The sequence below is a fragment of the Adiantum capillus-veneris genome, chromosome 23 (assembly GCF_014529385.1).
Source record: "Adiantum capillus-veneris isolate H3 chromosome 23, ASM1452938v2, whole genome shotgun sequence".
Lineage (NCBI taxonomy): Eukaryota > Viridiplantae > Streptophyta > Polypodiopsida > Polypodiales > Pteridaceae > Adiantum > Adiantum capillus-veneris.
The window spans coordinates 119721463-119745662 of record NC_140953.1 but is presented as its reverse complement, the minus strand read 5'-3'; the positions used below and the strand labels follow the sequence as shown (position 1 = coordinate 119745662).

The window sequence follows — 24200 nt, the reverse complement described above, 5'->3', positions numbered from 1 at the left end:
GAACAAACAAACAAAATCCTTCATTACCATTGACTAAGATGGTTTTACATGATCATGCCTACAGGCCTGGATCCAAGAACAAATATGTGCAAACCGTGGATTTCATCCAACACCTACAATAGAAACCTGCACTTTACATCTATAACAGCACAAAAGCTGAGAAGTTCTTCATAGGAAACTTGTCCATGCCTGAAGTAAAGGATGTGGCTAATATTGCTGGATGCTCCGATACAAAACGTCAAAATCTGGTGTGACTCCTATGATGATGATGTGGTTGATTCGAGTGGCAGCACACTTTCGACAGGGGCAGGCGCCGGCGAAGGGTCTTTCGCAATTGTCTGTGAGGTTTTGAACAACTACAAAAACAAAGCAATTTGGCTTACAAATTTACCCAGCAAATTCCAACAAAACCTTGAACTTTGATTAAAAAATAGCACTCCAATCATGATATATCCAATTTTGCTAGTAGAGGGGTATGCTAGCGGTAGCCTGATTGGGACCGTGGTCATAGTCACAAGGAAACTACATTTTGAGGCCCGTCGGATCCGAAACTCCATTTCCATAGCACATGTCTTGTTTCCTTTTGACCTTTCTTAAAGAATTTATGAAGGTTACATACAAAATAGAACTATGAGAAGCCGTTTCTAATCCATTACATTCCAAAGACCAAGCCAATTCCATCTTAGATAGCCTTCCCAGTCTCGTTTCCGTTTCCCATTCCATGCGACTATGACTGATGTGTAGAGTTCGATCCCACCTCAAGACACTGCGGCACCCAGAATGCATTACAACTTTGTAAAAGATATTTTGTACCTTATCAAACGTTTTCTTGAAGCACGTCACATGCTCATCCATAGATGCATTCAAAAATTCATCAATGTGATCCCTAACATCCTGCACAAAGGAAACCCCTTCGCTTTTCTTCTTTCTACATGATGACGCAGCTGCTGCAGGTTGCGGGGTTGATGCAGTCGCACCATTAGAATTACTTGTGGAAGCCATCTCTGCACTACCTGTATAATACAATTGAATCACAGACTCAATTGCCTGCCGCATTGCAATGATGAAACTGGCATGCAGTAACTCCACAAATAATGATCACCCTTTTGAATCCCAGTACTAAAGTTTAAGAAAAATGAATTGCAATTCTACGTCAGGCATGCAAGCATAAATGTAGAGATGGCATTTCCTGCAATGAACTTTCCAACTTTCATTGAAGGAATATTAAACCCCCCCCCCACCCTTCCATCTCAGAAAAGAGCGACCCAGGAGCTTTTTGCGACCCAATAAGGTTTCTACCACTAACATCAAATACATAAAAGATGAATCGATTAAAACTCCAAGTTCATCTTTCTAGAAAAGTACAGTTAGTCAAATCATATCCACAAGAGAATATTCCATCATGCACAGCATCGACTAGACACTAGACGTCCCCACAGATGTCCTCATTGCCCGATTGCGGATGTAAAATCCACAAACAACATATGCTTTCCCACATCCAGTCCCCCCCTCCCCCCGCCAAAAAAAAACCCAAAAAATTAAAAAACCACACACACAAGCATACATTGATTAAAAAAAGTCGCCTTCGTCTCGCCACATTGCTCAAGTCGGGAAGGGGGCAGCCACATACAACAGATAGCGCTATTGTTAGCGGTCCTCCAAATAAGAAAACGGACTCCCATACACATCCCACACCACATTATATGTGATGCAAATCCAAGAAGCACCCCCAATGTAGAGGGCCTTTGAATCACCCTCTAGACTTTAGAAGGCCCTCCACATGAGGAGTGACCCTATCATAAAACCTCAAATGGCTTCAGTCTATGCCTAGTGCACATTGGAGTGACCGCCAAGCACGGTGCTCTCAGTTTTTTGAGCAATTTGGAGGTTTGATTTAGTATGTTCTAGGTAAAGCTAACCCTATTGTTGTAGATGCGTTAAGTCGCAAAGGATAGATCTTGGCTCTTGAGTCAAGCTTAGCCGTCTCCATTCAAGGAGTCTCTTTTAACAGCATGAAGAACCAGTATGCAAATTCCGAGTTTGATAAGCAATTTTTTTTTACTTTAGCGAGCCGTGGGGCTAGGCATGGTGCCCGGCCTACTCTCGCAAGGTGAAGATTTTGTCACTAATTTCAATCTCAATTAGAGACCTTAGACACCGCCTTGGGGATAATTAGCCTGTCCAGTCTTTTAGGACTTGCACCCTTGTTAGTTCATCCAAGGGATCCTTGGAGGACCCCGTTAGGGGCGTGACAGCGCCCAAGAGCCCCGTAGGGATCTAGATACTGCGAGACTTGGTTTCCCTCACTCGCCAAAACCTTGATCACCCCGGCGGGTTTTCGAGAGAAATTGCCATACCCAACTTGGGCATCGGCTCGTAGGTGGAGTCCCGATCCGGCGACAATAATTAGAGTCTCCAACACTCTTCTTGTCCATTGATGAAGCAACCCATGTACCAGTATCATCAAGTCATTCAATTTTAGCACATAGTTTATAAACTTTTTGCTATTAAGGAGAATTTCGTCCTTTCTCCCCTCCTTAGGCGTCGAAGGGATCTGATTTATCTCCGATTCATCCAATCGGTCCGTTAGGTTAACAACCTAGCGTTTAATGCTCTTTGATAATGTGGTATTGCCTCACCAAGGAAAGCTGCTACAAGGTGGTGCCCTGCAACTGCTCCCCTCGAATGCGGATGCGGGTTAACCCAATGGTCGACCTGACTCCGCGAGCCTCCCCACCAAGGAGGATAATGGTAAATTCACAGTCACTAAGAGCAACACCCGCCACGATCTGCAAGTCCCGAATGGCATCAAGCAACCCGCCGAGACGGTCAACTCGAGCTCGGGTCAGGGCCGGGCAATTCAGAAGGATATGGTCAATTGATAAGCAATGGTTGCAGGCTCTTGCTTCCCAAGGGCCTAGCAATTATCTCATTCATGAAAATCTTTTGTATTTTCGTCATCGTCTTTGTGTGTTGCCTCCTCTTAGGCAAGACACATTGCACGATGCATATAATGCACTCACGGGCGAGCATAGAGGCATAAATACCACTTTAAAAGGTGGAAAGATCCGTTTTTTGGCCTAAAATGCAAAAAGATGTGTTTAAGTACGTCACACAGTGTTCCATTTGTCAAAAAGTAAAAGCCCCTAGGGGTAAGCTGCAAGAGGTCTTGCTACCGCTACCTATTCCCGAAGGCCCATTTTAGGACATTTCCATGGATTTTGTGACTAATCTTTCACCTAGTTTACATTCAAGGAATACTCAGTGTTTAACCATCGTTGATCGTTTCAACAAGTTTTGCATGTTGATTCCTTGTAAGGCCACAGTAACAACACAAGATGTAGCACGTGTGTTCATTAAGCATTGTTATCCCCTTTGTGATTTGCCAAAGTCGATTGTGTTAGATAGGGATATCAAATTCACATCACATTTTTGAAAAGCACATTTTGAAAATTTTGGCACCAAAGTTAAATTTTTCGTCCGCATTTCATCCACAATTCAATGGTCAAACTGAGATCTACAATCAGGTGGCTTTCAATGTTTTGAAGTCTTGAGGCCATGATCAACAGTCTCATTGGGAGCAGTACCTCCCTTTAGTTCAAACAATTTTGAATGACTCATATTGTTAGGTGCAGCGGAATGAATGTTGTATTTTCTCAAGATTAGTGATCTTTATTGCTCAAGGTTCCTTTTAGTTCTTAGGGAAAGAGAGAGCTTTCCGTCTTGTAGAGTGTTGTGGTCACGAACAAAGTGGGTGGATGTTGTGCGTGCAAATGAATGAGACTGAGAGAAGGAGAGAGAAGAGATACGACACCAAGAGGTTGTAAAACCCTCCTCCGAAGGCCCCACTCTCGTCGGCGAGAGTGGTCTATTCTTTGATTGCACAGAGGTGTACAATGCGTATGCAATGGACTATGCAACTTGGTCTATGCCGACGACGATGACGATGACGACGACAACGATGGCTGAAATCTGAGATCTTCTAATCGCTGAATTTCAGGACTGTTTCGGTGGCTGAAAATGACTGTTTTGGCTGCGTTTTCTTGGCTGAAAAATGAGGTTTCTTAGGGCTGAAAACTGATGATCTTTACGGGCTAAATCTGCTACACTTTAGGTGAATAATGCCGGTCTTAATTTGCTGCTGAAATCCAAAAACGCCAGGGGGCTGAAACTGGTCCTTCTATCGCTGGGGTTCTGCAAATGCAAAAACGCTAGGCTGATCTGCTGTGTCGTGGTGACGCCGAGGCTGATCTGCTGTGCACAAATCGCCAAGGCTGATCTGATGCAAAAATGCTAGGTCTTCTGTGGAGAAAACGGCAGAGTAGTCGCGAGGGTTGGTCTTGCTGAGAAGTTGCCTGTTGAGCAAGGTGCTCCTGCTACCTCTTCTGCCATTTAGTGCTAACTTAGGTTTGCTTATATAGAAACTTAGCAAAATTGCCCTACCTACTTTTGTTGGAAAGTCACTTAAAAATAATAAGTGAAAATACCAATAAATAGGAAAATAGGCTAAATACACTGGAAAATTCCCCTAACTGATACTAATGGATTCTGATGGGAATTCCGATGATCATGCTGTGTGGAACCGGAGGATATGCATCTATGCTAAGTGACTGGGCATGCATGGTCTACGAATAGACTCACAAAAGTGCCAGATCACTGCTGTTCTAAACTGATCGGACTGACTGAACCCTATTGTGGTGTAGCTTGTCCACGGACACATAGGGTTGGGATGTGTCACGTGACATCCCCTCCTTTTCAAAATGAGGTACTGGTACCGAACTGTATGGCGTCGAGGGAGATCGCCAACAGCATCCGGAATCCTGGAAGGGACTCTTCGCCGGCCCACTCTGATGTGTGGGTCGTGCGGTACTTGGAACTTCATAAAGGTCTGCAACTCTTGCTTCTTTGGGCCGCGCCGAAAGCGACACAAAATCTTTTGAATCTCCTTTCTTGCTTCAACTTCGTTTAGAGTCCTGCTTCTTTCTTCTTCAAGAATCTCCATGGCTGAAAATTCCTGAAACCATCTACAACACAAAACCATGAACATACCTATTCCATGTAAAGTGAAGGAAAAAAATCTTGTCTTCTCTAAAGACTGTGTATGCAATGTAGATGAACATATAGACGGAATGACAAACCGTTCATCAAACACATGCAAACAATGAGGTCGAATCTTTTCTGTTTGATCGAAAACAATCAACTGTGGCAAATCCCAATGGAAATGCCCATGCTTGGTGCGCATACTATCATGTGCTTTTTCGGAAACTGTGTCATGCCAAGGAAGAGACATGGAATGTGACTTCCTGACATACAAACTTTTCATGCACAATCCGCATACATTCGTGCTCATCCGCGAGAGAAACGTGCTCAACATACAATATGTCATGCCTAGGAAAAGGGATCACATAACGATACTGACTAAAATACAAGAAACGATCACGAATGAAACATTCGAACAATGCGTGCGTATCAATCATGCGAACACATAATACTTCCTGTGAGGGTTCTTTGGACCAAGGCTCGAGAGCCAAGTTCGGTTCGTCCTGAATGATCGAATCGTCTTGTGGGGGTTCTTTGGAGCTCGACTCGAAAGCCAAGATCGGATCTTCGTGATTAATCGAATCTACAACGAGATTAGCTTCGCTAGAAAAAGCATCAACTAACACATCATCCTTGTGAACAATCCCATCTTCTTCATGCAACTCATCATGCTTGTGAGAAATCACATCTTGATCATGCAAATCATCATGCTTGTCATTGTCATCCAAATCATTATGCAAATCATTGGCATCCAAATCATCATGCTTATCATTGTGCTTCAAATCATCATGCAAGTCATTGTCAATCAAATCATGATGAATCAAATCATCATCATGCTTCGCACAATCATGCAAATCCTGTGTGTCATGCTTTGGAGAAGAAGAGACTGAGAGAGTCTCCTTTCCCCAAATCTCTTGCATCTGTGCCTGAACTTGAGAATAGAGTCACCAAAACTCTCTGTTTTGTTGGTCGCTTTGTTCTTGTATTGCTTTTCTTTCTGCTTTGTCTTTTGCGTGCCTGCGATCCATTTCTGCTTTTCTTTCTGCATGTCTGCGTTCCATTTCTGCTTTTCTTTCTTTGCATTCACGATCAAATTCTGTTATTCCTTCTGCATTTCTTGCTTCGCGTTCTAACTTCCTTTCCATAAACATCTGGTTCAAAGCCTCCATAGGAGTTAGTGCAATCCTTGACGTAGATGGAGAAGGGGAAGGGTCGGAAAAACCTCGTGGTGTGGAAAATTCTTCTTCGCCTCTCATGCTCATCACCTCTAAGCGAAGTATCCATTCCGCTTCGAGTGATGACCATTCTGAAGTCATGGGTTCTTGTGGGTTCTTGGGGGTCTTGGGTTCTTAAGTTCACGAGGAACTTGGGTTCTTGGGGTTCTTGAGGTCCTTGATTCGTGAGAATCTAGGGTTCTTGAGGTGTTCTTTCGCTTGCAAATCACGTTGGAGAAAGATCTTCTCTTCACCCGAGTTCTACCCTTTTCGGCGGACGCACCCCTTGGCGGCCTTGCGCTCACACCAAGGTTGCTTTTTCCCACCTCACGTCGATTGGCCGGCCGCTAAGTGCACGGTCCGCTCTCAATGAGTGAAAAGAGACACAAGGGGAGGCTGGACAAGCCCTTCTTTCTTGGGATTCCTGTCACTCTTCAACAAAACACGATTAGGAATCGCCACGCCCAAGTAAACTTGGGTTCGTGCGATCACAACAAGCAAAAAAATTCTTGTGGTTCTTGTGGTTCTTCCCTTGAGTAATGCAGAACACTTCCAAAGCTCTGATACCAATGTTAGGTGCAGCGGAATGAATGTTGTATTTTCTCAAGATTAGTGATCTTTATTGCTCAAGGTTCCTTTTAGTTCTTAGGGAAACAGAGAGCTTTCCGTCTTGTAGAGTGTTGTGGTCACGAACAAAGTGGGTGGATGTTGTGCGTGCAAATGAATGAGACTGAGAGAAGGAGAGAGAAGAGATACGACACCGAGAGGTTGTAAAACCCTCCTCCGAAGGCCCCACTCTCGTCGGCGAGAGTGGTCTATTCTTTGATTGCACAGAGGTGTACAATGCGTATGCAATGGACTATGCAACTTGGTCTATGCCGACGACGATGACGATGACGACGACAACGATGGCTGAAATCTGAGATCTTCTAATCGCTGAATTTCAGGACTGTTTCGGTGGCTGAAAATGACTGTTTTGGCTGCGTTTTCTTGGCTGAAAAATGAGGTTTCTTAGGGCTGAAAACTGATGATCTTTATGGGCTGAATCTGCTACACTTTAGGTGAATAATGCCGGTCTTAATTTGCTGCTGAAATCCAAAAACGCCAGGGGCTGAAACTGGTCCTTCTATCGCTGGGGTTCTGCAAATGCAAAAACGCTAGGCTGATCTGCTGTGTCGTGGTGACGCCGAGGCTGATCTACTGTGCACAAATCGCCAAGGCTGATCTGATGCAAAAATGCTAGGTCTTCTGTGGAGAAAACGGCAGAGTAGTCGCGAGGGTTGGTCTTGCTGAGAAGTTGCCTGTTGAGCAAGGTGCTCCTGCTGCCTCTTCTGCCATTTAGTGCTAACTTAGGTTTGCTTATATAGAAACCTAGCAAAATTGCCCTACCTACTTTTGTTGGAAAGTCACTTAAAAATAATAAGTGAAAATACCAATAAATAGGAAAATAGGTTAAATACACTGGAAAATTCCCCTAACTGATACTAATGGATTCTGATGGGAATTCCGATGATCATGCTGTGTGGAACCGGAGGATATGCATCTATGCTAAGTGACTGGGCATGCACGGTCTACGAATAGACTCACAAAAGTGCCAGATCACTGCTGTTCTAAACTGATCGGACTGACTGAACCCTATTGTGGTGTAGCTTGTCCACGGACACATAGGGTTGGGATGTGTCACATGACACATATTCCAGTGCCATTGTAGAACTTTGTATGAGGCAGCATTTGGCCGTCCATTTCAGTCTTTGTTGACTCAATCAGTTAGTCAGTTGCCTAATGCCAATGCTGAAAGCCAATTTTTGGATGAGATTAATGAGAGTGTGAAGCTTTTGCTAAGCAAGGCTCAGGAATAAGCATCGTCAAAATGTTACTATCAAGGAAGGGGATTGGGTCTATCTTAGAATCATGAAGCAACGTCTCAAGCAAGTCGGAAAGAAGTATCCAAAGTTGTCTTTTCGCATGTATGGACCATTTCCAATCATTAAAAAGACAAATGAGGTTTCTATGAAATTACAATTGCCTAACTCATGGTCATGCATAACGTTTTCCATGTTTCTTGGTTGAAGTTGTTTTAGGGAGACCCATCAAAGGACATTTCTAAAGAAGAAGAACCAGAGATCATCGATGAAGCATAAGTCATGGAACCCGAGCAGATTTTGTTGCATTGGTTTTGCCATGGATCAAAGAAGCAACCACGATAGTACCTTTTGAAATTCAAAGATCGAGGCACCCACGAGGCAGTGTGGGTTGATCAAGCTTTTTTCACAGATTAGCCTAAGTTGTTGGCGGACTACAAAGAAGCCATGCAGCTCGGTACCAATACCTCACCTTGAAAAAGGGGGGATGTCACATGCACATCTAACCCTATGTGCATGTGGACAAGCCTAGGAAGTGTTCTGGCACCCTTGTGAGCCTATACACAAGCCGTGCATGTCCAAGCACTTGAGAGTAGCTGCATACCCTCTCAGCAGATCAGTACCCTTGGCGTTTTTGCGTCAACAACCAACCCTTCGTGTTTTTGCATCAGCGTGTCACAAATAAATAACGTGGTAGGTGACATGGACAACTGTACTGACAGATGACGTGGCAAGCAGTACGACAAACCCGTGATTCACGTTGACAAGTGCCACATGGCAGCTGTACGGATTTCCGCATTATGCGCTGACATACTAATGTCACAGGGACGGACACCACGTGCCAACGGAAAAGAACTAATTGGACAACGCAAATTGTGGAAATTCATACAACCCTGCCATGTTAGCAGCCAACGCGTGAAACGCGAAAATCCGTACAATCTGCCACGTCAGCATGTCAGTGCAAAACTCGAAAATCCGCACTGTTGTCAACCTGTCCGTACAGCTCTCTACCACGTCATAAAGTCTGCCCGCGGGTGGTCATGCCACGTTATCAGTTTGTGACATACCCCCTCTTGAAAGAATTGTAATCGCCCTCGATTACCTGACACAGCAAAGATTCACTTCAAATTACTTCACAAATTTAAAATCACAATTCAATTTGGTCGAGACGGCCCGGCGTAGTTCTGTGCCCAGAGAGATTGGCCCCAAAGACTAGCGCCCCTTTCAGTATTTCTTTTATATTACTCTTTGAGCAAAGTACAACTCCCACAAGGTCCTCGCTCTCAGACTCTGCGCCCAGATGCTCCGAGAAGTGAGGCCCTTAGGGCTCTTTTATTCTTACAAAGGGTTGCCAAAAGCAGAGCCCCAAAAGCAGTTAAACTCAAAGGCAAACTGTCCCAGAGGTCTTGAAAAACTGCCAAAAAGCATCAGCGTAAATTGCGAAAATCCATACAACCCTGCCACGTCAACAGCTTGCGTGAAACGCGGAAATCCGGTCAACATATCAGTGCAAAACTCAAAAATATGTACTGCTCCTAGACTCTGTTCGTACAACTCTCTGCCACGTCATCAAGTCTGCCCGCGGGTGGTCATGCCATGTCATCAGTTTGTGACAACTAATCTCAAAAAAACACTTTTCTAAAATTTTGGGATTTTCCTAAAAATCCGCCACAATTTTGGATGTCTATACAAGTGCTACGTCATAATATTTTGATGTGCAAAGTCTTCAGAGTGTGTTTCTGCTTTATTTAACATCTTTGTGTCACTTGGGCCCCATCAAACGAGGTCCCTTAAGTTGGTAAAACTTCTCTGTTGCTTTTGCTAGGGTTTAGGCCTCTCGGCATAAAATTTGAACCCTTTTCTTGATTCTGAGATGCTCCGAGGGCTTTGGCCTTCATCTAGCAATTTGACATAGCCTTCTCATTACTCAGAGCACTCTAAGATCAGGAGGGCTGCATCTTTTCTAAAAGGAAATGCTCGAACATGGTGGTCCACTCTTCTTCTAAGGAAAGAAGCCCCAGTCAAGTGGTTGAAATTCAAACGGCTCTTTATTTCTTCTTGGTTGACCTGGGAGTACAAACGAGATGTAAGAACCGCTTGGAACCATCTTCGGATGACCAAGGGAGATTCTTTCGATGCATATTGCGAGAGGTTTTGGGACTCTTTTCTACCGACCTCTTCATTTTAGAAGGTCACCTGTAAGGAACACATTGAGCGGTTTTGTTGCGGACTCCCTACAAAGATCCAAGATTACTACCTTGAACAAAAGTCGAACTCTATTCAAGAATTAATGGGTCATGCGAAAGGGGGGTTCTCGATACATTTGGGGAATTAGACCTACCCCACTACTAAAATCTTGACTCAAAGGACCAGACATCTTGGAACAATGAAAATAGAAAAAAAATGAGTCCCCAAGAAAAGAAAGATACAAGACCCCGACTGACTCTAGAGAAAGGGCTACCTATCTCAAAGAGGGGAAGTGTTTTGGTTGTGGGGAACAAGGGCACATCTCCGCAAAGTGCCCAAAAAGGCACAGCAAGGACATACTGAAGATACGCCAGAGAGTTCTAGAGCAGTAGAGGAACGTGGTAGAAAAGGCAAGATGAAAGCAGGATTGGTACCCGATTGCATGGGAACCAACCCAAGCCAAATAGATGAAAGTACAGAACTTTACTGTGCTTGGGGCAAAGTGAGAGATCAAGAAGACCTTATCTTTTTCGATGGAAGAGCCAAGGCCAACTTCATTTCACCTGAATTGGCGACGCGGCTCGAGATTACGCCCGATAGGATGGCGCAAGAGACAGTTCTAGCAGCGCCTTGACGGGATATAGCCATTACGCCTGTCCCATTGGCAAACTCCGTTTGCATTGTCAGGGGTATTTAATGAGGACTTTTACATCATGCCTTTGGAAGGGTGTGACGTCCTCCTAGGAGTCCTTGGTACCATAAGGACAACGCCATTGTCACAAACTGATAACGAGGTAGCCTGTAGGACACCCTTGAAATGCGCCGACACGCTGACGTGGCAGCCAACAGAAAATCCGCCGCAAAACACACTGATTGGTTGATGTGGCAGGCCGTACGGACAACTGTACGGACATTCTGCTTTTTCGCTGACAACCGTACGGATTTCCGAAAATTGCGCTGAGAAGCTTTTTGGGCATAATGCTTTAAATTTTAAAAGCTTTTGGAGATTATAGCTTTTGAGTTTGACATTTTTGGGGCTCTGCTTTTGGGCATCCCTTGTACCAATAAATAAGTTGGTTGGGCCTCATTACTCAGAGCATTTGGACGCAGAGTCTGAGAGTGAGTCCCCGCCGACTCCCTTGTACTTTTGCACCAAGATTAATATAAAAAGAAATATCGAAAGGGACGCCAGTCTTTGGGGCCAATACCTCTGGGTATAGAACTACGCCGGGCCGTGTCGTCTTTGTGAACTGTTTTGAAGTAAATCTCTATTGTGTCGCGGTAGAATCTTGACTTGGGGTGTCCAAGTTTGTTACACTGGTATCAGAGCACAAAAAGATTCTTCTGCTATGGAGAATCCGATCCTTTTTGCAACGCACACAGATCCTTTTTGCAACGCATACAGCTTTTGGGAAAGAATCTTCGTGACCTGCTGACCTCGGACCTATTAGCCACTCCACCCTTCATACATCGCGCATCAGACGCGCTCCCGTCTTCATTGCTCTGTCTTACAGGGCGAAAAGCCAAAAAGAATCCCAGATTACCCATCGGTTCTCGTGAAGAATCTGACAGAGATGACACCTCTCAATGGGAAGGCAAAGAAAAGTTGAAAATCCAGCACGGGAACTGAAGAAAAGAATGAAGATTTGTGCAAATTTTTTCGAACAAGTTTGCCAGAAAGGAGTACAAACGTCAACTGCAGATTGGCATATGTGTGGACAGATTGATTAAGTACTCCAGGGACCCGAGATTGGCGAAACACCTCAAGAATTACCCGATTGATAAGATTTACTCGAGATGGCGTTTGGCCATTGCTTCTCCTCTCAGGTAGGGAGGAAAGCCGAAAAGATAGACGAGTGCAAAAAAGCGGAACCTGTACTCGCAGACAGACATGGACAAACAATCTTGAAAAGAAGCACTTCTACAGAGCCAACCAATATGACTTTCTCGAAGATAAAAGCAAGAAAGTAAAAGAATTCAAAGGTGGACAATCGATTAAGTTTGACTCCTTTTCTGGGTTCCGAGATGCTCCGAGGGCTTTTGGCCTTCATTCAACAATTTGACATAGCTTTCTTTGGAGGGCATTACTCAGAGCACTCCAAGATTAGGAGGGCTACATCTTTCTTCAAGGGAAATGCTCGAACATAGTGGTCCACTCTTCTTCTGAGGCAGGAAGCTCTAGTTAAATGGTTGAAATTCAAAAGGCTCTTTATTTCTTCTTGGCTGACTCGGGAGTACGAACGAGATATACGAACTGCTTGGAATCATCTTCGGATGACCAAGGAAAATTCTTTGGATGCTTTTTGTGAGAAATTTTGGAACTCTTTTCTACCAACCTCTTCGTTTAAGAAGGTCTTGTTTAAGGAGCAGATTGAGCAGTTTTGCTGCGGACTCTCTACAGAGATCCGAGACTACTACCTAGAACAAAAGTTTAATTCTATTCAAGAATTGATGGGTCATGCGAAACTGGGTTTTGCGATACATTCGAGAAATTTGGCTTGCCCCACTGATGAGATCTTGACTCAGAGAACCCGACAGACCTCTCACAATGAAAGTAGAAAGAGAAAGAGTTCCCAGGACAAAGAAAAGAAAGATACACGTCCCAGACTCACTCTTAGAGAAAGGGCTATCTATCTCAAGAGGGGAAGTGTTTTTGTGGGGAATTTGGACACATCTCCGCAAAGTGCCCCAAAACGGCACAGCAAGAACAGACTAAAGACAGGCCAGAGAGTTCTGGAGCAGCAGAGGAACATGGCTGAAAAGGCAGATGAAAACAGAACTGGTACCACATTGCCTGGGGCCCGAACCGAATCAGATGAACGATAGTACAAAACTTTGCCGCACTTAGGGCAAAGTGAGAGAACAGAAAGCCCTCATTTTCTTGGATGGAGGAGCCAAGGCCAACTACTTGAATTGGCGACTCGACTGGGAATTATGCCCGACACGCTGAGACCACAGGTAGAAGCAATTCTAGCGGCACCCGGATGGGATGTTGCCATTACACCAATCATTGGCAAACTTCGTTTGCACTGTCAAGGGTATTTAGAGCACGAGGACTTCTACATAATGCCCTTAGGAAGATTGTGACGTCCTCCTCGAAATCCCTTGGTACCACAAGAACAACATCGTGGTTGACTATCGGCTGAGAAAGCGACTTTGACAAATGAAGTGCAAAGAGATTGTACTTGATGAAATTCAGTTTCTTTACTCGATTTTGTAGAGAGAACTGAATGATGATTGAAGGTTGAATATGTTTTGACCTCAAGAAAGAACGCCAAGATTTTCTCCACACATGTTGATTGTTTCTCTTAGGGCCTGCCAAGAGAGTTGCCACCATCTCCTCCTGAGGATCGTACCTTTGATTTGATACCTGGAAGCCCACCACCGAACCGGCCACCTTACCGTGTGAGTTGAGCCCAGAATGAAGAAATTATGAACCAAAGTGAAAGACCTTTTGGAAAAGGGTCTTATCCAACCGAGTACTTCACCCTACTGCTCTCCGGTGGTGTTGGTTTTAAAGAAAGACGGATCTTGGAGAATGTGCATTGATTATAGAGCTTTCAATAAAATCACCATCAAGAACAGATTTCCAATTCCGAAGATCGATGATATTCTTGACCGATTACAAGGAACCTCTTGTTTTAGCAGGATCGATTTGAAAAGCGGATATCATCAGATCCGAATCGCATCGGGAGATGTCTACAAGACAGCTTTTCGGACGAGCTTCGGTTTATATGAATTTTTGGTGATGCCTGTTGGCCTTACCAATGCTCCAGCGACTTCCAACCGAATGATGGATAGGATTTTGAGAGAGTACAGATCTTTTGTTGGCATTTTCTTTGATGACATTATAGTCTTCTCCAAGGATGAGGCAGAACATAGACACCATCTGCTACAAGGTCTTTCAGGCATTGCGAGATCACAACTTAGTAATCAATGCCAAGAAGAGTGAGTTTTTCTTACCGGAGATACACTTTTTGGGACACATCGTCTCAGCAGCAGGAGTCCAGATGGACCCGGCCAAGATTGACACTATACGTGATTGGCCCGATTTGAAGAATGTTCATGAAGTTAGAAGCTTCTTGGGCTTATGTTCTTACTACCGGCGGTTCATTAGAAAGTTTGCAAAGGTCGCTTCCCCTTTGCACATTCTCACACAGAAAGGAGTCCCTTTCTCGTGGGGACCCACACAAGTGACTGCCTTTCAGACTTTGAAAGAGAAATTGACTATAGGACCAGTATTGACTTTGCCGATTTGCAAAAGTCATTCAGGGTATATTGTGATGCTTGTGGTCGTAGTCTGGGTGCGTTCTTAATGCAAGAAGGCCATGTCATTGCCTATGAGAGCCGATTGTTTTCAAGGCCGGAATTGACAGCACAGATTTATGAGAAAGAGCTTTTGGCGGTTATCCATGCTCTTACTCAGTGGCGACATTACCTACTCGGAGCCAATTCTACGGTCTTCACTGATCATCAGAGTTAACGCTACTTCTTGTCACAGAAGCAGTTTTCAGAAAAGCAGATGCGGTGGGCTAACATCTTGTCACAATTTCACTTCCAGATTGTCCATGTACAAGGACAGAAGAACTTGGTGGCAAATGCTTTGTCCTGGAAGCCGTTAGTCTTGGCTATTTCCGCGATTCATCACAGAAGCTTCGAGGACAAAGTCGATCAGTACGCCACAGATCCAGATTTTTCGGATGTATTCACACGAATACAGAATGGGGAAGTAGTAGAGGGATATTCCATACGGGATGGTTCCTTGATGAAGAAAACGATGTTGCGCGTTACACAGCCGTTGAGGGAAAAGGTTCTAACTGAATGCCATTGTCCACCATTTACGGGTCACCGCAGCATCGACACCACCTTGAAAGGTGTAGAGCGTTACTTCTTTTGGCAGAGACTCAAAAAGGACGTGGACGATTTTATGCGTAGTTGCTTAGTATGCTAGAAGGTCCAGTTTGACAGGCATAAAGCACAGGGATTGTTACAACCTTTACCCATTCCCACCCGTCCCTGAGAAAGTATTGCAATGGATTTCATTTTTGATCTCCCGAAGACACAGAGTGGGCACGATGGTATCTGGACTGTTATTGACAAATTTAGCAAGCAAGTTCATTTCATTGCAGTGAAGAAAACAGTCAAGCCAGATCATTTAGCGAGACTGTTCATTGCCCAGATATTCAGATTATGTGGCATGCCTGACACAACAGTCTCTGATAGAGATCCTCGATTCACGAGTTTGTTTTGGAAGGCTATTTCGGAGAACATTGACACGCGGTTGCAGTTCTCGTCATTCTTCCACCCGCAGACAAATGGGCAATCTGAGATTGCAAATTCAATCGTACTGGATTTATTGAAGTCTTACATTTCTGATCAGAAGACTCAATGGGAAAAGTTTTTGCGGAGAAGACTGACATGAAAAGTATTATGGATGCGCCAGTTAGAAGGCAAATCCAATCTGAAAGTCACGTCATTGACTTTATCTGTAATTTTGAAAGGACCGTAAAATCTATGGGAAAGTTTGACAACTTTCCCTTTTCCGACCCGCTTTTTCAATCTAGCTTTCTCAAACCGAAGCAAGACATATTGTCCTTTTTCTAGATTGAGATTCCTTCTGTGCTTGTCTGCTTTTCTCTTCTGTTGCTCTTGAGTACGAAGAATCGCTTGCTTTACTTGTTGATGGGCAATATCAATATTGCGCACAAATTCATCTGCGGCGAAGATGTTTTCTTTGGTAACCATAATAGGAAGTAAGAGTGGCTTCCCATAAATAATTTCGAAGGGAGCTTTACCAGTTGAGGAATGTATGGTATTATTATACGCAAACTCAACGATTGGTAAGTACTGTTCCCATTCGGATTGTCGTTCCGAAACATAGCACTTGAGGAGATCTAAAACAGTGGCATTAGCGATTTCGCTTTGACCATCTGTTTGAGGATGATAAGCTGATGAAAAGTCAAGCTTAGTTCCCAAGTTTTCAAACAATGCCTGTCAAAATAGACTAGTCATGCGGGGATCTCTATCGCTGACAATAGTCTTTGGCAATCCATGGTGTTTAAAAATCTCAGCTAGAAATATTCTAGCCATGTGATCAGCTTTGATCGTCTTCTTTACTGGAAGAAAATGTGCTTGCTTACTGAATCTGTCTACTATAGTCCAGATTGCATCATTTCCATTCTTGGATCGAGGAAGATCCGTAATAAAATCCATGGCAATACTTTCCCATGGCGTGTTAGGCACAGGGAGCGACTGAAGCTTGCCATAAACTTTATGTCTGTCATATTTTACTTTTTGGCAGACTAAACACTCACGTACATGTTTTTCAATGTCCGCACGGAGTGTTGGCCAAAAGAAATACCGATGGAAGCAATTCCCCGATGCCCGGCATAAGGAGAATTATGGGCTTCATCCATCACCTTCTGTCGTAAGGGCTGAGCTATGCATATTGCTTGTTGACGATAGAGTGTATTATCCCTAATGGAATAAGGTGTCTTTGAGTGACCAGCTTGAAGATCTGCCCAAATTGTGGCGAAGTCTGGATCTTGAGGATACATCTCGCTGAGAGATTCTAGTTCTTCATGATAAATTGTTGTTAGTGCATTGATCTTTGGACGCCTGGAGAGAGCATCTGCAACTGCATTCTTCGTTCCAAAAGTATGTAAAATCTGAAAATGAAACATTGAAAGAAAGTTGGCCCATCTCATCTGCTTTTCTGATAACTTTCTCTGTGTGAGAAAGTAGCGAAAACTTTGATGATCTGTCTTGATAATAAAATCCGCTCCTAATAGATAGTGTTTCCAAATGGAAAGAGCATGAATTACTGCCATTAGCTCTTTCTCGTATATGGAGACATGCAACTCTGCATCTTTAAGGCGCCGACTTTCATAGGCTATCGCGTGACCCTCTTGGTTCAAAACTACTCCTACACAATCTCCAGATGCATCGCAGTATACCTCGAAAGGTTTGCGAAGATCAGGGACGGTGAGAACAGGTCCGTGACTGAGTAGATACTTAAGCTTTTCAAAATCTTGTTTTTGTCCAGACCCCCAATGGAATGGAATCCGCTTCTTTGTCAGGTCATGGAGGGGACCTGCTATCGCGGCAAAAGCTCGAATGAAACGCCGATAATAAGAACAGAGGCCAAGGAAACTTCGTACATCATGTACTGTAGTTGGCGTAGGCCATTCTACAACTGCTTGAATCTTATCAGGGTCCATTCTCACCTGATTGTGAGATACTATATGGCCCAAATAGTGGATTTCTTTTAGAAAGAATTCACTCTTCTTAGCATTCACAAATAATTTGTGTTTGCGTAATTCTTCAAACACTAAGGCGAGATGCTTATAATGTTCGTCTTCCGTCTCTGAGAAGATTAAGACGTCATCAAAGAAAACGCCTGTGAAGCTTCTATATGAGTGGAAGATTCTATCCATCATTCTGTTGAATGTGGCTGGTGCATTAGTGAGTCCAAAAGGCATCACTAAGAATTCATACAACCCGAAGGTTTTTCTAAATGAAGTCTTATGCACATCCTAAGAAGCTATGCGGATTTGATGATATCCGCTCTTCAAGTCTATACAACTAAAGACACTTGCTCCTTGTAACTTGTCAAGAATGTCATCAATCCGAGGGATTGGAAATCGATTCTTGATTGTGATCTTGTTTAGAGATCTATAGTCTATGCACATGCGGAATGTGCCATCCTTTTTCTGTACTAGCAAGACAAGTGAACAATATGGAGAAGTACTAGGTCTTATTAAACCCTTCTCCAAAAGTTCGTTAACCTGCTTGAGAATTTCCTCTTGCTGCATTAGACTAACTCGATAAGGGGACTGATTTGGAGGAGAACTTCCTGGGATCAAATCAATTGTATGATCCTCAGGTCGCGAAGGTGAGAGTTCATTTGGAAGTTCATTTGCAAAGCAATCTTTATAACTTTCTAAAAACTTAAGTCTTTTTTGCTCTAAAGAGGAAGAAAGTTGTGAAACAAACACATCTCTCTCTCTTGCAAAAATCAAATACGCAGAAATACACTTTTTCATTTCTTTCTTGATGGCAATGTGATTGGCGATAGGGATACGCCAATCACCTGCATCTGCAAGTACAAGATACTCCTTTCCTTTATGAGCAAAGGATAAGGTTTTCTGAACATAGTCCGGAATGGAATGCATCTTGTAATGCCAAGGCATTCCCAAGATAACATCGCATCCTTCAAGTGAAGCTAGTAAGAAAGACTCTTGATTCTTGTAGTCGTCGACCTTTAGATTCAACTTCCCTATGATTGGAGTAGAGTTTGAGTTCTGCCCTTTGAAAGCAGATTGTGCTTGAATAGAAACTCCAAAACGATTGGGCTGTAAGTTCAGGTCATCAGCTAGCTTGGTAGAGATGAAGTTGTCTGTACTGCCAGGGTCAAACAAAATAAGAGCCCGTTGGTTGTTGATACTACCCCAAGCTTTGAGAAGAGCTCTTTCTTTTCCATCCTTGGTTGTATTTCCCTGTACATCTGGGACTGCATTGGAAGAGGGTGGTTGTGGAGGTTTGGTAGGACAATCACCCTTCATATGACCAACTTGTCCGCACTTGAAGCATCTTCCTTCACTAATGTAGGTTCGCAACTCAGCAGGAGAGAGATATCTCCCTTTCTTGGGCTGATTTGGCTTTGCTTCTGCTTCGGAGGCGGTTCTTTTCTTATTTTGAGAAGAAGAAGTAGAGGTAGGCTGCTCATGGAGAGCCTTCTGCTTGGCATGGTAAGTGCTTTGCTCCATCTTCCTGGGAGTACCCTTGTCATGTATTCCATCAGCTATGCGGGCTGATTCCATAAGTATCTGCAAGTTATCTCGAGGGTAAAGCTTCATAGCCTTTTGCAAGGCTTCATGCAATCCTACTTCAAACTTGCGCATCTTTTCCGAATCGTCAATCTTCTTGAATGGAGTGACTTTCAAGAGAACGTCCCAAAACCTATCCACATAGCGTGGAACAGTTTCGTTCTCCGACTGTGAGAGTCGATCCCATTCTTTCTTTACCTCTTCCTCATAGTCTGGAGGAAGGAACTGTGCGTACAACTCCTTCTTGAAAGCAGTCCAATCTTGGGGTTTACGATCTTCAGGATAAGGGTTAACCACCAACTGCTGGCGATGCCTTTCAGGTACATACTGACATGGCGAAGCTTGGATCTTTCTTTAAAATTCCCTTCAGCAAATGCAACTTCGAATTGGCGGATGAAAGCTAACGCTTTGTCATTATCACGCCGCCCATTGTAGGTGTCGAATTTCACATCTTTGTCTCCCGACTTGAATGTTTTCTGCCTGTGGTGCTTCTTCTTGTGATGCTCCTTCTTTCTATGCTTAGACTCCTTATGGACAGGAGTCTTTTCCCTTGAATGCACTTCTTGCTGCGACGGATCTTCCAGCAACATGTCTTCCGGAGCAACTATGTCATCCAGATCCTTCATGAAAGAGAACTGAGGGGAATCAGGAGGATCCTGCTCTTGAACCTTTGGGTTAAACTGCACATGACGTTCTGGAGGTTTCCTCTGCCTCTCGTGTATGCCGGAGGTTCCAATCGAAGAATCTTTCCTTGGTTCTGGCGCCTTTGGATTCTGCGGGATTTCTCCCGACCCCATTGGCATTTTCTCCTTCCCTTTCTCAAGAGTATGGAGAATCTTTTGGACTTCTGGATGGGAGAGAGCTTTTTGCAACTCTTCCACCTCCTGTTGAAGGAGAGAGAACTCTATCTCGCGTCCTCCCATTTCTGCAATCTGCCAAGAGTCGTCAATCCCTTAAGGAAGAGAGAGATGACCTTGCTCTGATACCACTGTCACAAAAATACGGAAGCGTAAACTGACGTTTAATTGCACTTCAAATACTCAAGAGAATTAGAAAGAGAGAGAAAGCTTGACACTTCATTGGGGACCAGAAGATGGGTTGGTCCCGCCCCCATAAAGAGAATATCTTTATTACTAAGGGAGAATCTTTACAAGCACAGGAACGGGGTGAAAGCCCGTCCTCTATTCTTTCTTGTTCTTTTTCTGCTTCTGACTGAGAGAGTAGAGGAACTGCTCTCTGACTACTGAGAGGATTTATCCTCTTCTGCGAGATTTTGGGAAGCTCTCGTAGAGGAGAGTCTACCTTCCACAAAACTCATCGGAAGCTCTCACGAATGAGGGTCTATCTTCCGCTAACTGTGCCACTTTGGACGTAATCATTCCTGCAATTAACCAACCACAGAAACATGTAAAACACACACACACGCTTGCTGTAATTTTCTGCACATAACCAGAAATTGTTACCTGAGCGTGTTCCAATGCCAAATTGGAGGTCCTTTTCGCGATGGAAATGCTCCAAACTTGGTGTATGTGTAGAGTAGGTAGTGGGGAATGAGATTCTATTAAGACTTTGCTGAAATTCACCCTAATACAAGTGATTAGGGGCTGAAAACAGGGAATTTGCAACAGCTAGACAAAGGAGAAAGAGTTTTCTACTACTTTACGCGATGAAACTTCTCCCAAAGCTGCAAGCAACCATGAGAGGCCTTGTTCTAGGTGATGGGTGCTCAGAGGCTCCACATACACCACAAGGTGCTGCTCTCAAGCTTCAATGGAGAGCTTCACTGCGTAGAGGATGGTCAACTTGGGGAGGGTAGTGCACTGCCAACCTGGCAAGAGGGGAAGGGGTTGCTCTCTTATAGCCTCCAAGAAGAGGGGGCGCTAGCATGAAGAGAGGGAGTGAGAGAGAGACAGAGATTGCACGGGAAAGTGTGCCACTTGGCACACTTACTTTAAAATTTAAAAACCATTCAACTTTTGACTTTAAAAATCCTATGCTAGTTAATGAAATGTGCAATTAAGTGCACAACTGCACACATAGCTGCAATCAATTAAATTGTTAGTTGCTCCCCAGCGCAATGCCGTACTGACACTGCTCTAGCATTACCTGTTTGCACTTGTCCGGCCATTTGGTCCAGCGTAAATCATTTAAGAATACTTTAACTAACTTATCCTAAGGCCGTAAAATAATCAGGCCTTAGGGTTAATATTCTAAGGACCCCATCTCATTCTTGTGCTTGCACTAGCGCGCGTAATTTTCTGAGCCTGAAATCTGAGGCTACTATCTACCCCTTCATTGGAGACCCGATTTCCCAATCGCTAGGGCTTCAGGGTATTTTCTGCTAGGGTCTCCCTGAGCTGCACTGGCCCAAACTTGGGCGCACCTAAGGCCCCAGAACTACTAAATCTATTCTGATGTGCACACAACCAATTAGATAATTCTTTTCTCGTAAATAAATTAATTATTTACAAAGTCTGACTTAGTTACAATGTCCAAGTCTGTTACAACACCGATCAAATATGTCTGAATTGGAAAAGGATCGTCAAGAATTTCCACACACACAGCCTGACTGTTTCTCTAAAGGTCTACCAGGCGAGTTACCTCCACCTCGTCCTGAGGACTACACAATTGATTTGATTCTTGGAAGTACATCTCATCCAACCTAGCACTTCACCTTTCTGCTTTGGTGTTGCTAGAATTATAGAAAGACAGATCTTGGAGGATGTGCATAAAGCTCTCAATAAAATCACCATCAAGAACAAATTCACTATTCCAAGGATCGATGATATACTCAACAGACTACAAGGATCCTCTTGTTTTAGTAGAATTGATCTGAAGAGTGGACATCAATAGATCCAAATTGCTCCGGGGATGTCTACAAGACAGCTTTCCGGACAACCTTTGGTTTGTACGAATATTTGGTTATGCCTTTTGGACTTACGAATGCTCCAACAACATTCAACCGAATAATGGATAAGATTTTCCGAGAACATCGATCTTTTGTAGGCATTTTCTTTAACGACATCATAGCTTTCTCCAAGAATGAGACAGAACATCCACAACATTTGCTACAGGTTTTTCAAGCACTACGAACACAGAGATTGATTATCAATGCGAAAAGAGCGAGTTATTCTAGCCAGAGATACACTTTTTGGGACACACTGTCTCAGCGAAAGGTGTAATGATGAACCCAGCCAAAGTAGACAAAACAGCCCATTAGCGGCTCAGAAAGAAGTGCACACACTTGGCTCTTGGATTCTGTGTAAACACACACATGGATCTCTATTTAAAGGGCTGATCTAACCAATTGAAAAGACGACTGTTGGCTCTCTCTCTCTCTCTCTCTCTCTCTCTCTCTCTCTCTCTCTCTCTCTCTCTCTCTCTCTCTCTCTCTCTCTCTCTCAATTTGCTCTCAAAGAAGCATGGCGTCATCCATGAGCATTATACTGTAACTCTTTACATAAATAAAAGAAATACCGAAAGGGGTGCCTATTCAGGGTCAATACCGCATAGGGGGAGGAACTCTGCGTCTCCATCTATCTTAATCCCATCCTATCTCTGAGTCTCTCTATCTTCTCATTACTCTGCCTGATATCTATATTATCTATGCACTGAAATTCTCGTTTTCAAAGCTGAAAATTACTGTTTTTCTGTCCTGCGTCGCCTGGACAGTAGGCAAGCCAGTAACACTTCAACCTATCTTTATCATATGAGAATTATTGAAGTGAGACAAAAATCGTGCAACAAATACATCCATAACCTTCCAAGAACCTCCCTTGTTCTCATTTGTTATATACAAGAAACCAGCACTACTCTTTCAAAAATTTCACCCTCAAGCAAAGTCTTCCTATTTTCTTTGGATTTCTTAGCTTAATTTTGCACAAATTCCTCAAACAAAGTCTTCTCATTGTCTTGTGTTTCTTTGCGGCATATGTAAATAACTGACAACGGATACAAAGAATGCGCTGACAAAAACACAGAATTTATAACACTCTAAACGGTATTGAATATAACAAACATCTTCACAGTAAGAATTGTTCAAATAAGCAAACATATCACAAACTTGAAACAAATGACTGGCAAATGATGGGTCCAAAACCCAAAATCACTCAGTAGTGTGGTTCTCTTCACTCCAATGTGCCCTTGCTTTAATTACTTGATAATTGTACCCACCATATACTTCTTCAGAGGTTCATTCAATGCGCCTATGTATGTCTCATGCAAATGACACTCCAAGGAGACCCGTGTGTGCGTGTGTGCACGCACACAAGGGCCTGCCTCCCTCTCTCTCTCTCTCTCTCTCTCTCTCTCTCTCTCTCTCTCTCTCTCTCTCTCTCTCTCTCTCAAACACACGCGCGCGCACGCATTCTCATAACATACACGCATTCTCTGCACGCACAGAAAGTTACCTTAGAGAAAAGAGCGCGAAGCGTGAGACAGAAGAGAGAGTAGAGGAGTCTGGGTGGGAGGCGAGATGTGCAAATCGTGGTGACTTGGAAGTCACGGCGATTTCTGCTTCGCGAGTCCAGAGCTTTTCAGAAGTTGAGCAAAATGCTATATAAACTAATAACTAGTAGGCTATGCTTTGATTGCCAAGTTTTGTTGCGGGAGGTAGAGCGTGCTAGCTAAGGCCATGAATGGCGCGAAGGAGGTGAAGGGAAAAAGTGGTCGGTGTTCCTGTTTAGAGGTACGGGAACAAATGGCACAAGAAATTCAAGGAGGGCAATGGATGGTAGAGAAAGTAATGAAAGAAGTAGAAGGTTGGAGGAAGACAAGAAATTTGTCGATGTAGGTCATGAACGATTCATGATGTGTATAGTGGAGAAGTTATTGAAAAGTAGTAGTGAAGAATACTATCAATTTTTATCGAAGGCAAGCTGCAGCATTGGTACATATATAAGTTTCTTGAAAATGTATAAGGTGTTGCTACATGGTATGTCTCTTATTTTGTGAATTTTTGAATCAAGTATTAAACATAGAAGGTTAGGAGAGGTGAGAAAAGAGCCTTGTGGACATGTGACATTAGTAAGTAGGTGACATGGAAAATGAAATTGAATTCCTCCCGAAGT

The 24200-nt window shown here is 43.6% G+C and overlaps 1 protein-coding gene across 1 annotated transcript; it reads right to left on the bottom strand.

Moving 5' to 3' along the window:
* LOC147428445 (uncharacterized) lies at positions 1 to 23760 on the bottom strand. Its single transcript, XM_086496399.1, has 3 exons — positions 23541 to 23760; positions 814 to 1013; positions 1 to 356 (listed from the first exon to the last, which is right to left on the bottom strand). The coding sequence occupies exons 2-3, from the start codon at positions 1000 to 1002 to the stop codon at positions 258 to 260; spliced, it is 288 nt and encodes a 95-aa protein (XP_086352525.1). The 5' UTR covers positions 1003 to 1013; positions 23541 to 23760; the 3' UTR covers positions 1 to 257.
* Positions 23761 to 24200: the final 440 nt, after the last annotated feature.

Excerpts from the sequence above, each read along its gene's own strand:
- LOC147428445 (XM_086496399.1), bottom strand. The coding sequence starts at position 1,002 with ATGGCTTCCACAAGTAATTCTAATGGTGCGACTGCATCAACCCCGCAA. Across the intron at positions 357-813 it reads TCAAGAAAACGTTTGATAAG|TTGTTCAAAACCTCACAGAC; the intron begins GTACAAAATATC and ends TTGTTTTTGTAG.